We start from the raw sequence: 14,539 nt of genomic DNA on the forward strand, positions 1-14,539 counted from the left end.
GATCTTTCCAGTTTAATATCTATGATCCTACAGTTTGAAATAGCATGTAGCATAACTTATAAAGAATATTTATAATTATGTGAAGCAGCACCATGCAGTGAAGATTACTCTGGATTTGGAATAATAAAACTGGAGTTCAAACCTTGGCTCTGTACCCATGAGACTTTAGACAAGTCAACGTTGGAGCCTCCATAAAAGGAGGGAGTTGGATGAGATTATTTCTGAGCTTCCTTCTGGCTTCAAATCTATTATTCTCTGATGTGCTTTTCCTTATCATCCCTGTTAAAGAATTGGAAATAGGACTCACGTGGATCTGCTGAGCCTGCTCTTTATCTTCTGGAGTAGAAAGAGAAGAAGTATGGCAGCTATTGATGGCCTTGGTTATGAATCCCCTGCCCTGGGCATACCGTTCATCCTAGAAGTGTCCAAAGAAACTAATTAATTAATCTTAATTAATTAATTAGTTTTGGTTATTAATATACCAAATGAAAAAACTAGCAGGCTGGTAATTAGCTTTTAGGATACGATGGACAAATTTGAGCTAAAAATGGCATAGATGATGCTTTTTCCAACTTTTTTTCCTATTATCTCCATATTAGCATTTTTTTCTCACCAAATACCAAATCTAAGTATTGCTGTTAGGATGTAGGAATTAATGACTTCTTAGTATATGGTTGCTGAGTAAAGTTTTATTCCTGTTAATGATTATGAAGTAATATATAAAGGACAGAGGACAGATGGGAAAACACTTTCAGCAAATGATTTTCAGAAACTGAGTAATCAATCAAAAAAGATGGAAAAAGCTAAGATCTTGTGAGAGTGCTTCCAAAGATAAGTTCACTTTTATAAAACTTTGCAAAAATATGAAACTTTGAGACTTGACAGAGAAAAGGAGTAGTACAAAAGAAAAAGAGAAGGTAGAAAAAATCAGTGGAACCACAGATATTAACATGGTAAATATCTAATCAGATTTTTATTTGGATATTACTGAATTCAATGGAGCAATAAAATGTGAGATGGTACTTAATAACATAGGATTTTTAAAAAGTACTCAATCAGAAAGAGAACAGAATTCTCTTCTTTACTTCTATTACTAATCACCCTAGCTAACCCTGTTATTATAATTAGAAAACCCAACTTTTTTTTTAGATCTGTGATTCTCAGTGTTTTTGGATTTGTAATGTCCCATTGTATTTTAACTTCCTGACATCCTTTCCTCCCTCCTCCTGGCTGCAGTCACATAAAAAGTGAACTAAATAATGTTTGTGTTTAATTTGATTAAATTCCCCCAGAAAAATCAATAGTTTAGAATGATTAGGGGATATACAGAGTTTCACAAAAGCAGGTGTGGGGATCCACAAGATATAACAGATGGGACTAGAGGAGGTAAGTGGTAGGAAGAAATCCTTTTAACTGAGTAAATATTAACAGGTGGCTAGCATAACTTCAAAACAACCTTATTTTTTCTAGTGGCCCTGTTCTTAGCATCAGCTATGGATGTTTCCCATTGACTACTTTTGATTTGTAAGGTTTTTGTTTGATGTTTTAAAGTTCAGGTATCCCAGAGTTCACATGAAGGGTCATTCTAGGATGGAACAGATACTTACAAATTCATTGAACATTTCTGAGGAAAGAGAGTGGATGTAGTGAGAGAGCATGACTGCACGGTCAAAAAGGTCGCTGAGGGACACCTGGCAGTTGACAGCTCCACTGGGACAGATGGGCAGAGTTTCCACACTCCTTGACAGGAGGAGGCTTGACATCAGCAGCAGTAGCAGTAATGACCCTGCATGGGTGACAATGGACATGTTTAGAATGATCTATCCAGAAGACATTATTGAAAGTAATGGAGTCATATGGAGTGTTATCTCTTACCGATGTGCTCTATTTTATGATTTGGCACTGTAATAGCTGGGGGGAAAGCCAACACCTTCCACTGTGTAAATTTAGATCTATAATTATATTTGCACATATATACAGTTTGAGAAGTAGGTCACTCCCTGCATTTTTGTATTGCTCCCAAGAGTGCTTCTATTCTTTGCAAACATTTGGAGCTTAAATTAATCTTGAGGCAGGGTGTCCAGGTCATTCTCTTAAGATAGTTTAACGTCCTGGGAATTCCTGCAGAAAATTTCCAGCAGCTGTGCTATGCAGCTATTTGCAAATTTAACTCTCTGTTGTCCCAATTCTTGCAACAGTTAGGTTTTGTGAAATGAAGTGGGTTTGGGACAGCCAACTTGCTTATTCTATCTATCATAAAAAACTAAGGGGAATAATCATCCTATTTAATTAATTTATTGTTTTTGTTAGGATCAAGTACAACCCACTGGGGCGTACTTCCCCTGCCTAAGATAGAGATGGCTGTAAACTTTGCTTACAAGAGGTTAGAACTGGGTTGCACGGAATGTATGAGAGGTCCTAGTGGGTCCGGGATTATGAGAAAAGTCTCTGATGCTACTTGTAGAAAGTATAATTGTAGCTTATATAATACGCCAGAAATTCTGAAAAGCTGAATATCTACATTCTTTTTGTTCAAATGAAATATTTTTCTTCCTAAATAACTATCGAAGAGGAGGTCAGATGGGAGATGGGAGGGGGAGATGGGAGGAAAAAAGAGAGTAACCAAAACACTTAATACATGGGACATGAACTATGGGAGTACATGTTAATGGGTATTGTTACACCTCTTTTAAAAAACAAGGGATATAGATGAACTGTCAAAACAATATTGCTTCCTAATTTTAGTGAAACTTATCCATAAAAACATCTGATGAACCAATGTTTCTATCTGAAATAAAAGTTTCCAGGAGACATAATATAGATGGTGGAAAATGTCCCAGAGAAAGTTAGATAAATACTAAAAGTTTATATTTGAAAAATCTTACAGTAGGCATATCCCATTAAGGAGAAACCCATTAAGTAGAAGTCATGAAATTGATTCATTTTAGTGCAGGGTGGATGATCCTCATAAGAGTTTTTAGTTTTCAAAAACTTGAAACATCTGAGATGATAATTAAGCATCTACATACATCATATATGAAGAAAAACAAGTTCCCAGAAAAATAGCACATATATATTACAGAGACACTGGAAATACTGAACCCAGGAAATGTACAGTTGTCATTATTTCTAACTTCTATACTTTCACTCACACATTAATCTATTGTCTTTTAGCTGATATTTGCTTATTTGTTTTGAGGGGATGGTGGCCCAGATCTTTGATTTCATTGGGATAAGGAATTCTTGGTATGGGACACACCCTCTCTGGAAGCAGAATGGCAAACCATCTATAACACAGTCTTAGACAACTGCCTGGAGTAGTGTGAGGTTAAATAGCTTGTCAATGATCATGCAGCTAATAAGTGTCAAAGGCAGTATTTGAACCCACATCTTGCTGAAGGCCATATCTTACTGACTCAAAGGTCTTTATCCTCTGACTTCATCAAGTTGCTCTTCATTTAGCTGGTTTTTGTTTTTTAGATTGTGATTCTATTGGTATAATGAATAACTGATAAAGAAAATCCTTCTACTAAAGAGTAGCTATCATAATGCAAGTAAAAATGGATCAGGCTAATTTTACCAATTTTTCTTTTCTTGCAAATTAGCCAGAAAAGCAGAAAGGTCTTCACGGTGGCAAATTATTTGAGTAATATTGAGACAGTTATGTAAAGGAAACTCATGCTCTGTTGTTCAACTCATGGTTATGTCTCCGTGAGTATAGAAGAAATGATTGTAATAGAAAGTTTCAGTTGCTCCAATTTACTGAGGCCAATATCTATAACATCACAGATGTTGGGGAGTTAGAAGTTCTGCCCTTACCACTTATGGGCCATGGAATAGAGGACCATAACATCATAAATCTAGATCAGTGAGTATTTAATTGGTTATCTAATTGGACTCCCTCATTTTACAGATAAGAGAATTAGGACTCAGAGAGGTTAAGAACTATCCAAGGTCATATGAAGAGGTAGAACCATGAGTTGAACTCACATTGATTGACTCCAAATATCTTTCTACTATACTGTGGTTCAAACCAAAGCAATTTCTTAGTAAGAGACTATTTTGAATAATTATATAGACTCATTCTATGACCGCTGAGTGAAAAGAGAGTGGGTAACATGTATCTAGGCTATAATCCTGAAGATCCTCATTGACACTATATTTCCCGAAATGTAAAAGAAATGGAGAGTTAAGAAAAGCTAAAGAAGTCAACAATTGGGATATTTTTGAGGAGTTGTACTTACCTTTCAATGATGATCTTTTGGTGCACATGGTAGCGATTGTAGCTTGTACCCTGTTTCACCAGAAGGAGTTGGTGGTCCTATAGTTTCCTGTTCTGCAGATAGTGGCTTTATAAGGACTCAGAAACTCATACTGCATGTGTTAATTAAGTTATTCCCAACCCTTACCTGGTCATTCACCCCCGTCATTGAGATTATACACATAATTATAAACATCAAATGGTATTTTATTTTCTATTCATATTCAGGAAGACATATTGGTCAGAAATTGACATTCTCAGAAGGATTTTGATTAATTAATTTCAGTGTGGTGTCTTAGACTAGGAGCATAGGTGGGAAATGAGAAGAATAAGGAGAACTGTGAGATCTGGTGATTAAGATGGGTCAGAATAGATATGACCGAGGTCATTTATGTAACGACCTACCTTTTCCTGGATGTGGTGTCCTTTCTCATTCCCTCTTAGATGACTTTACCATAGTCTTAGATAGTACTGAAGGACTTTCTCCTTACTGCAAAATTGAGTCCAAGCAAGTGAATCCATACATGCAGATTCCAAAATTCAGACACCTTTGGGTGGAAGCTGGGAAAATTTAAACAAGATGTCCCATGAATGAGAAAACAAAGTCAAATAAAAAAATTCAAAAAAAAAAAAGTGATAGAAAACTCATGACATGTAAGTAGACTAGGCAGAAAATGAAAAGTCAGAGAAGGAGAAAAAGCCAGTCAAGAGTGAAAGAGGAAGACTGAAAATAAGCCTGGGAAGATCATGTAGGATTGAATAGAAAAGGAAGGGTAGCAGCAAAGTAATGAACATGTCAATTGATGAAGAAGGAAAGAAAATACAGCATCTAAACAAGGGTCATATCATATATTTTGAATGTGAGTCATATTCATACATTCATAGAATTGTAGCATTGGAAGGCCAACTGTACCAGTCCATACCTATAAGAAGCTTCTTTGAAATATATCTAAAAAAGTCGTCACCCCATTTTTATTCGAAGACCTTCAGAGAGAGAGAATGCACTACCTCTTAGGACGACCCATTGCACTTCTGAACACCTCTAACTCAGGGATTTTTAACCTTTTTTTGTGTGTCCATGGTCCCCTTGGCAGTTTGGTGAGATCTAGGAACCCCCTCTCAAAATGTTTTTAAATGTCTAAAATAAATAACATGTAATTACAAAGGAAACCAATTATATTGAAATACAGTAATCAAAAATTTTTAAGTTTACAGACCCTCTGCTCTAATTATTAGAAAGTTTTCTATACATCTACCATGAAATTTCTTCTTCATACCAAACAAAATAAATGCAATGCTGCCTCTAGATGATGCCCTCTCATATACTTGAAAGCAGCCACCGTGTTCACTCTAAATTTCTTTCATCTCTCCAAGTGAAACAATTCCCAGTTACATCAAGTGATCCTGAAATGACTTAGTTTTGGGCCTCTTGATTACCCTCATTGCCCTCCTTTAGGGTGCATCCTATAGATGCACCCAAGCTATTCAACATCCTTCCTAAAATGTAGCACCAAGAACTGAGAATAATATTGCATATGTGGCCTGATACAGGTAGAGTACAGTGGGATTATAACTATTCTGCCTTTCAATGGCTCTCTCATTTAGATCAAATGAGTTATTTTGGTTGCTATATTATTACACTGATCCATCACAAATATGGAAAAAAGAAATGCTACTGTGAGTAGAAGACAGAATAACAGAGGAAAGAAAAAAACTATTCAAATATTACTTAGATACATTTTATTTCCCAAGTGTTTTTAATGCCTACTATATTTAATAGATGGCTAGGTAATGTGATGGATAGAGGGTGGGCCTGAAGTCAGTGAAGACTCATCTTGCTGAATTCAAATCTGGCCTCAGATACTGGCTGTGTGACCTTGGCCAAATCATTTAACCCTGCTTGCCTCAGTTTCCTCATTCACAAAATGAGCTGGAGAAGGAAATGGCAAATCTCTCCAGTTTCTTTGCCAAGAAAACCCCAAATGGGATCCTAAAGAGTCAGATGAACCTGAAATGATTGAACAACAAAGCAGTTGTCCAAGCTAGAGTTGATAAAGGTTTGTACCGGTGAATTGGTTGTTTGAATAGGGAGGAGACAGATTTGAAGAATGCTGTAGAGGTAGAAATGGCAAGTCGTTTCACTTCTGAAATCATCCAATTCCTCATGTATAAAATGAGGATGCTTGTCTAGGCTATATCTTAGTTCTAATACTTATTATTTTCAATAATACTCTCAGTTAATTTCCTCACAATGCCAAATGAGAGGCAATGTTTGATTAAGGGGAAGAGAGAATTAAAAATAAAGACAGAACAAATTAAGGCAGAAAGTGGATGATGTGTGAACAGTTGGAGAAAGTTTAGAAAATCATTCTGTTTTGAATAAAGTAAGCCTTTTGCATCAGTCAGATATTGCAATATCCTGTCAACAGGAAACATGGCATGATGAAGCAACAAGGAAGCAGGCTAATAAATTTATACAGAGAATACATGGTTCTTTGGAGCCAGATAAATCAATTGGCCACCATTGAATAAACACAACTTGGGGTTTTCTAGGTAATTTCTACTGTAGATTTCTACAGAAATCACAGTGTCTTCATCCTTTAAAGATAAATTGCTAATTCTTTGGACGATTTCCTCATTCTTAAGTTCTTAGGAAAGAGGGGTTTGTAGGGAGGTGTATATTTGCTTGTCAAATAGTACAACTCTCCTAATGGCACAATTCCAGGCAAAAGTAGATAACTAGGATCCACTCATTTCTTTTTGACCCAGCTTTTGGATATATATAGCCTATAAATTACTCCCCCGATAGCAGGCTAGCCAAAAATCTAGGTGCATCTAAGTTTCATTCTGTTCACTCTGAAGCAATAAAAAAGTGAGCTTCTCTGTGAAGTTGGCCTTCATTACAATTATGATCACCAGGTCCACACTAGAGCAATTAGTCAGATAGTTGCTATAGGGTGACTGTAGCCTAGGAACTATAGTGATAATAGTAAGTACCCTAGAAGTAGATAGATTGATTGCCAAGTAGATAATAACCTTATTCTTTATTTTTAATTACCTCATTCCTCATAGCCAGTTACAAAGGCTTATGGACATAGAAACATTGAAGGACAGAGCTGATCCTCTGTGCCCATCATGTAGGCTTATAGCAGGTTATCTGAAATGAAGTAGGTCATTAAATACTTAGTTCTTATTCATTACAATCATTTCATTTAGGAGACTGTTAATAGATAAATGGAATGGAGGAACAGATGAGAGATTAGGGATTTATTATTTTATTCATATAGGGGCCTCTGGGAGGGAGAAGTGGGGTCTACCACAGGTTAGGAATGACCCATTTACTTTCACCCTCTAAAATAGGAAGAGGAAGGGTACAGAACTTGGACATATCATGTCAAAGATGCCTAAGAAAGAATATTTTACAAAGAGAACTTTGACTATTAAGGTCAATGCCATAGTTTATAAAGTGAGTGCCATAAATTTAGTTGTTCCATCTCTTTAGTCATTTCTGACTCTAACTGCCCTCTGGACTACTGTAATAGCCTGCTAATTGGTCTCCTTTTCTCTGGTCTCCCCACTCTAATCGGTTTTTCACATGACCACCGAAGTTATTTTTCTAATGCAAAAGTTTGGTCATGGCACTCTCCTGCTCAATAAATAGTCCATTGGTTCCATGGCCATTAGTATTAAACACAGATTTCTCTGTTTGATCTATACAGCTCTTCACAACCCAGCTCCAAATTATCTTCCTATTTTTCTACCCACATTACATATTACTCTTCTTCATACATTCTATAGTCCAAACAAATTGCACTGCATCTCTCGTCTCTGTGACTTTGCACAAGCCATCCCCAGTGACTGGAATATATTCCTTCCCTACCTCTTCCTCTTAGAACCTCTAATTTCCATCAAAATAGTTTGAACTCCATCTTCTATATAAAGTCTTTCCTGATTCCCTACTCTACCTGCTGGCTTCCCTGATTTCCTTTCCAACTAAAAATTCCATCTTTTTACAAAGCCTCTTAGTTACTAACCTCTTTTAATTCTAGTGCTTTCCCTTTATTAATTACTTCCCATTTGTCCTGTATGTAGCTTGTTTATATATATTTGTTTTTATGTTATTTCCCTTATTAGATTGTGAGCTCCTTGAGGGCAAGAACTCTATTTTGCCTTTTTTGGGGGGGATATCCCCGACTCTTAGCACAGAGCCTAACATATAGTAGGTGCTTAAACATTTTAATTGTTTGATTTATCCAGTATGGTGGACCGTGTCTTTGGGATCTGGATCCCCAAAAGGAAAATCGTGACCTAAGTCCCTGGTATTCATCTGGGCCAATCACCCTTTGCCAGTTAAATTAACTGCCTTTTCATTGTCTGTATTTGGTCCCACCCCAGACCACCACTCCCTTAATTTCATCTAGATCCCTTCTCTGTTCCCAGTCTTCTATATAAAAGATCCATTTTGCCTCCATTAAAGTACTCAGATTCCTTAAGAGTTGGGCAGCTTGCATTAGCCAGACAAAAGTCTGGCCAGTATGGTGGATTTTTAGAATCGTGCCCACCCTGACCAGTGTTCTAATAAACCTTGTCTTTGGCTGAAAGAAGACTTGGGTTGAATTCATTTGAGGCAGAACCTGGGTGTCACTATTCTGGGGTCCCAATACCCCTAAACCTCAATAGTATCAGTCTTCCTAAGTTTAGACAGATTCATTACAGATCAAGATACATTTTCAACTACAGCAACTCATGAATGCAGTCTACTACTAATACTAAGAAGTATTAATCAACTATAAAATAATATTCCTCAATATAACTATTTATAAAAATGCCCATTTTCTCTTCTTCAGGCTAACATCCCAATTCTTTTCCATCTACTTCTATTCCCTGAAATGTCTCTGATGTTTCCAATTAATGGAGAATCTTGGACTTTTTTAAGGTGGAAGAGTAAGTAGACATCATTTAAATCAAAACTCCCACTTTGTAAATGAATAAATTGAGCTATTAAAGGACTTTTAAATGACAGGTCAAAGGTCATATGGTAGGAGTGTAACAGGCTGGGGATAGAGCACAATCTGACTGAATAACTGAAACACTTTTTTTTCCTGCTAATTTTTTAATTCTATCATACTCTCTTCATGTACTAATACTGTACTTGGGTAACTACTATGTTTTTTGATCCAGATGGTGATGTATTTCTTTGAAAATATACAGATGTTACCTTAAAAGGGAATAAAAATTATTCTGTATAAAACCACCCAGACCGTGCTATGCCTCTAGGTTTTCCCTTTTTGGGGAGGTGAATTGACATCATAAGAGAAAATTTGAAGACTATTTTAAAGCACATTAAAAATAAGAAATTTTTTAGGAAAAAATTGCTGATGACTGAACAGGTAAAGAGGAAAAAACCATTAACAACTTAACTTTAAAAATATCATACTTTGATTTATCTGCCATTTTGACCTCCAAGACCTCTTTCACTAATATGAGTATTGCACCTGTCATAAAATCTGCATTTAACTTTTTCACTTGTCACTTTTACATCATTAGCAGAATGAAACCCAATGAATTCATGTAGATAAAAAGGTTATCTGTCGGTACTTTGAGCAAAGAAATATAGTTATGTTATTCTTGGTGATGGGGCATTTTAAAGTTCTTTCAGCTTTATACTCATCATGCTATTATCCCTTATAATGCTATCTTTGGAAAATAGAAATGAAAGTGACTGTTTTAGAAAAGGGGCGATGAGCAGTCCATGAGGTAAGGTGAGAGAAGTGCAAATAGCAATACACAACGCAATTAAGAATTACATCTCTGGACCAATGGACAGTTTTTGCATGTGTGGAAAAGATATGTTTTTCTCAGTCATATCTTCATAGTGATGGATCCTCTTTGAATATAAAGAAAACCATAATCTATATGTCTATATAGTGCAATTATTAAATTACAAGAAGTGTTTTGTGCATAGCAATTTGACTTACAATAAATCTTTCTATTTTTATAATCATATCATATATGTAGAAGAATATATACACATATGTGTGTGTGCTTGTGTATATACATGTATACACACACTCACACTTTAAATATATATCAACAATGTTTTTTATTCTATGTAAAACCACCCAAAGCCTTTGTAGGGCTCCACACTTAACCTTTCAGTCCCCCAGGCACATCTCTCTAAGAACATAAGGCTAATAGGATCATAGGGTTAGAACTGGGAAGGCCATCTTGTCTAACTCCATCATATGAAGACTTTTTTGGTTTAAGATTTTTCAGTTAATTAGCACATTCCATTAGATCATTTGCTCATGCAAATGTGTATGGGGGAGAGGAGAGGAGAGAGACAGAAAGAGGAAGAGAGACTGAGACAGACAGGGAGACAGACAGAGAGACAGCTTGCTCTTAATAGAATATAAGCTCTTTCAGGGTAGAAACTAACTGTGCTTTTGTATTTGTGTATGTAGTGCTCTGCTAAGCACTTGGCACATAGCAAATCCTTGATAAATATAGTTTTTTTGTTGTCCAAATTCATTAATTCACTCATTCAGGATTAATGTTAGGGGGACTGTGGGAATGTAAGCATGCTGATATGCCCCAAGTTGAGCTGTTAAGCAGTCCAACCATTTTGGAATTACATAATAAAAAATGTCTAAACTGTATATACCCTTTAATCTGGCAAGTCTACTGCTGGATATATGCCTTTTAAAGATATATATTCAGAGAGAGATTAAGACAAAGATAGAGACTTAAGGTCCAAGAAATTCAACGTATTCAGAGCTGCACTCTGAGTCCCATTAATTAGGAAATGGATAAGGAAAAACCAAAAAACTATGACATATGCTTGCAGTGGAATATTGTTGAGCTGTTCAAAATGATTTTGAAATTCAAAATGAAATGAGGATTTCAGAGAAATGTGGATAGCTTGTATGAACTGATGGGATAGAGATAAAAAGTAGATTTGTGAGCTCCTAGAACAGAAAACTTCCTCTCTCAATGCAAGTCAGCGTCTCCTCTCCACCTTGTATGCTTAAGAAATTTCCAAGAACACAGAAGTTAAATGACTTGCCCAAGTCACCCAGCTGCTTTGTTTCAGCCATAGAACTAGAACTCATGCCTTCTAGAATTCAAGGTCAGCTCTGTGGCCATGTAGTCCCTTTGGAGCGATACAGAGTAAGCAAACCCCAGAAAATGAAATTTGTGATGACTACGATGTAAATGCAAAGATGACTCTAAAGAAGTTGATGTCTCAGTGATGAGGAAAAAAACCAACCCCACCCAGAGCCATGAATGTCCTGGGGAAGAGGCAATGAAATATACCCTCCCTCAACACAGAAAAGCTACTGCCAGGATATTGTATAAATTGTCAGACATGGTCTCTATATCAGATGTTTTTGCTTAATTGCTTTTTCTTTTTCACAAAGGGGGGTTCAGTCTGGAGGGGGTGATGAGTGAGAAATCACTGTGATGTTAAGAGGAAAGGCAATAAAACATTTTTAAAAGAATTATATTGGCTTGATCTACTGCCAATGTAGTAGAGAATACATTTGAGCCTATCTTCCATGTTTCAAATTTTATACAAAGCACATGTCTTTCTCTATATGATCTTAAAAACAACCATTTCAACTGAAGAAACCTTGTCATTAAATTACTCAAAACAAGATCAGCTTCCTATGCCAGTGGAGTCTGATTTACCTAGACAAGAAGGTCAAGAAAGCAAGGCAGGATATGGGAGATTTAAAAGTCCATATTTAACATTGTAATAACTACTCTTCTAAAATCAATGATGAAAAAGTACAGTAGAAATGATGTCCTCTCACCCTAGGCACAGCTTCATTGATAGGCAAGGCTGCAAAGGTCAATTAAATTAAAAAGGTACACCTGCAAGTAGGTTCGTGTGTTTAAAAAATTCATTAAAAATGGAAGGTACTTTCCTGTTAGGCCACTTCTATAATGAATATATTTGCATTTAATCATTGCAGCCCTTCAGAGCTTCTCTGTTCATTTTCTTCGCCTTTACCCTGAGCAGGCAGATTTCCAAGGTTAAGGCTGAAGTCTTTACAGAAATGTCATGGCTTTGTCCTTGTCAAAAATGCTGAATCTTATATGTCTTTCCTTGTGGTCTGCTTGTCTATTATTGCTACATATGGAATCCATAAAATTCACACCATGTTTATTTGGATGATTATGAAAAATTTTATTACCCTCCCTTCCCCTTCCAAAGACCCATTTTTATCACTGCCTCTTTAAGTGGAAGACCACACTCAGCACACAATTCTATATTACAGATTCAGAAGCCAAACCATAGAGTGCTTTTTCGAGGTTTGTCCAGCTAGTGAGGACTGGACCTCAAATTCAAATCCATTGTTCTCTTGGTCCCTTGTTATTGCTCTATGGGCAAATTTAAACACAGACTAATCTTAAGAAAATTCACTCTAGCTTTATCCTTTTAGGGGAGGACAGAGTTTTGTCAGAGGCAATATCGAGATCTGGGGTGACTTAGGATACATGTCCATCAAGACTGAGGAGCTGTGTGGGTTTTTGAAGAGGATACTAACTGGAGAATAAAAGTTTTAAATTCTGTTCTTTACTCCATTTCTGTTTTCTTGGTGCTGGATCCAAATGAGTAGGTAGAATTATTGTGTGTCTGATTTGATGGATATCTTTCTTTACTCATGATTTGTGAAGATCTCTGCTTCTTTCACAGTCCCTGCTCCTCTTGCAGCCTTGGGCCTGCATGATGTCTCATGCCTCAAGTTCAGTTCACTTAACTTGTATAGCCTCTACCCTAACTCAGGTTAAGTCAATAAATAAATGTGCATTTATTAAGCACCTAGTAGGTTTGAATTTTAAGGACCTTCATGGACTATCACCTTCCTATCTTTGTAATTCTCTTATGCTTTGCTCCCCCAACCCCAGTCCAGTTCTCCCACTTTGTACTTTGTGATCCAGCGATACTCATGCTGTTATCCAAACATGACTCTAGATTTCCTGACTTTGGGCATTTTCACTGGCTATCCTTCATGACTAGAACTATTCCCCTCCTCATTTCTGCTTTTGATTTCCCTGACTTCCTACAAGTATTAGCTAAAATGCCACCTTTGGCAAGGTCTTTCCAGATTTCCCTTAATGCTAGTACTTTTCTTCTGAGATTATCTCTAATTTATCCTGAATATGTCTTATTTGTACATAGTTTTTTTCATCCTTTCTTTCCCATTATATTGTGAGAGAAAGGACTGTTTCTTTTCTTTTCTTTCTTTGTATCTTGAACACTCAACCGAATGTCCGGCACACAGGAGATGATTAATAAATGCTTTTTGACTTGTTGACTACCACATGCCAGGCACTGTGTTAAGCGCTAGAGATACAAAGAAAAAATTAAAAGTTCCTTCCCTTAAAAAAAAAACACAAACACACTCACAGTCTAATGGGGAGAGGTCCTTGTTACCTCTGCCCTGGGCTGTTGTAATTGTTGTCTAATCGGTTCCCCCACTTCTAGCCCTCTGCTTTCCAATTCATCCTCTTGAAAACTAAATTAAAATTTCTCACTATTGTACTATAAGAAACGATGAGCAGGATGTTCTTAGAAAAAACTGGAGAGGCTTAACAGAACTGGTGCAAAGTGAAATGACCAAAACCAGGAGAACTTTGTAGACAGTAATAGCAATATTGTGCAATGACCAGCTATTCATGACTTCGTTATTTTCAGCAATATGATGGTCCAGGACAGTTCTAAAGAACTGAAGATGAAAAATGCTATTCATTTCCAGAGAAAAAACACATGGAGTCTGAATGCAGATCAAAGCACACTTTTAAAAAAAACTTTATTTCTTTTTTTGGAAGGGAATCCTATGTTTCTTTTACAACATGACTAATATAGAAATATGTTTTGCATGACTGAATATGTATAACCTATATCAATGAAGGAGGATAGGAAAGAGGGAAAGAAAGAATTGTGTTTACAAGTAATTGTTAAAAATTATTTTTACATGTAATTGGGGAAAAATAAAATATTACGTAAATGTATTTTCAAAAATCAAATGAATATTTCTAAAATATTTGGGCTTATCCTTCCATCTCCCCCATCCTTTCAAAAATCTTTAGTGTTTCTGTATTTCCTTTTGTTTACAATATGAAATCTGAAGCCTGAATTAAGATATTCTACAATGTGGTTCCTCCAAGCTTCCTGGTCTTATTTAAATCACTCTCCAACATATTCTGGTCAAACTGCCTGCTTACTCTTCTTTATACCAGATACATCCTTTGCCTTTGATCTATGCT

General features: G+C 36.3%; 1 protein-coding gene across 1 annotated transcript in view; it reads right to left on the reverse strand.

Annotated features, from left to right (window-relative positions):
- The window catches only part of PRL (prolactin), a 10,237-nt gene extending 5,917 nt beyond the window's left edge, over window positions 1-4,320 (reverse strand). The window contains exons 1-3 of the mRNA XM_072599482.1: window positions 4,245-4,320; window positions 1,608-1,786; window positions 308-415 (exon numbers count right to left, since the gene is read on the reverse strand). Of these exons, the coding sequence (XP_072455583.1) occupies window positions 308-415; window positions 1,608-1,786; window positions 4,245-4,272 (315 nt within the window). The 5' untranslated portion in view covers window positions 4,273-4,320. The remainder of the gene's footprint in view (window positions 1-307; window positions 416-1,607; window positions 1,787-4,244) is intronic.
- Between the last annotated feature and the right edge of the window lie 10,219 nt (window positions 4,321-14,539).

Source organism: Notamacropus eugenii, chromosome 4 (assembly GCF_028372415.1).
Source record: "Notamacropus eugenii isolate mMacEug1 chromosome 4, mMacEug1.pri_v2, whole genome shotgun sequence".
Lineage (NCBI taxonomy): Eukaryota > Metazoa > Chordata > Mammalia > Diprotodontia > Macropodidae > Notamacropus > Notamacropus eugenii.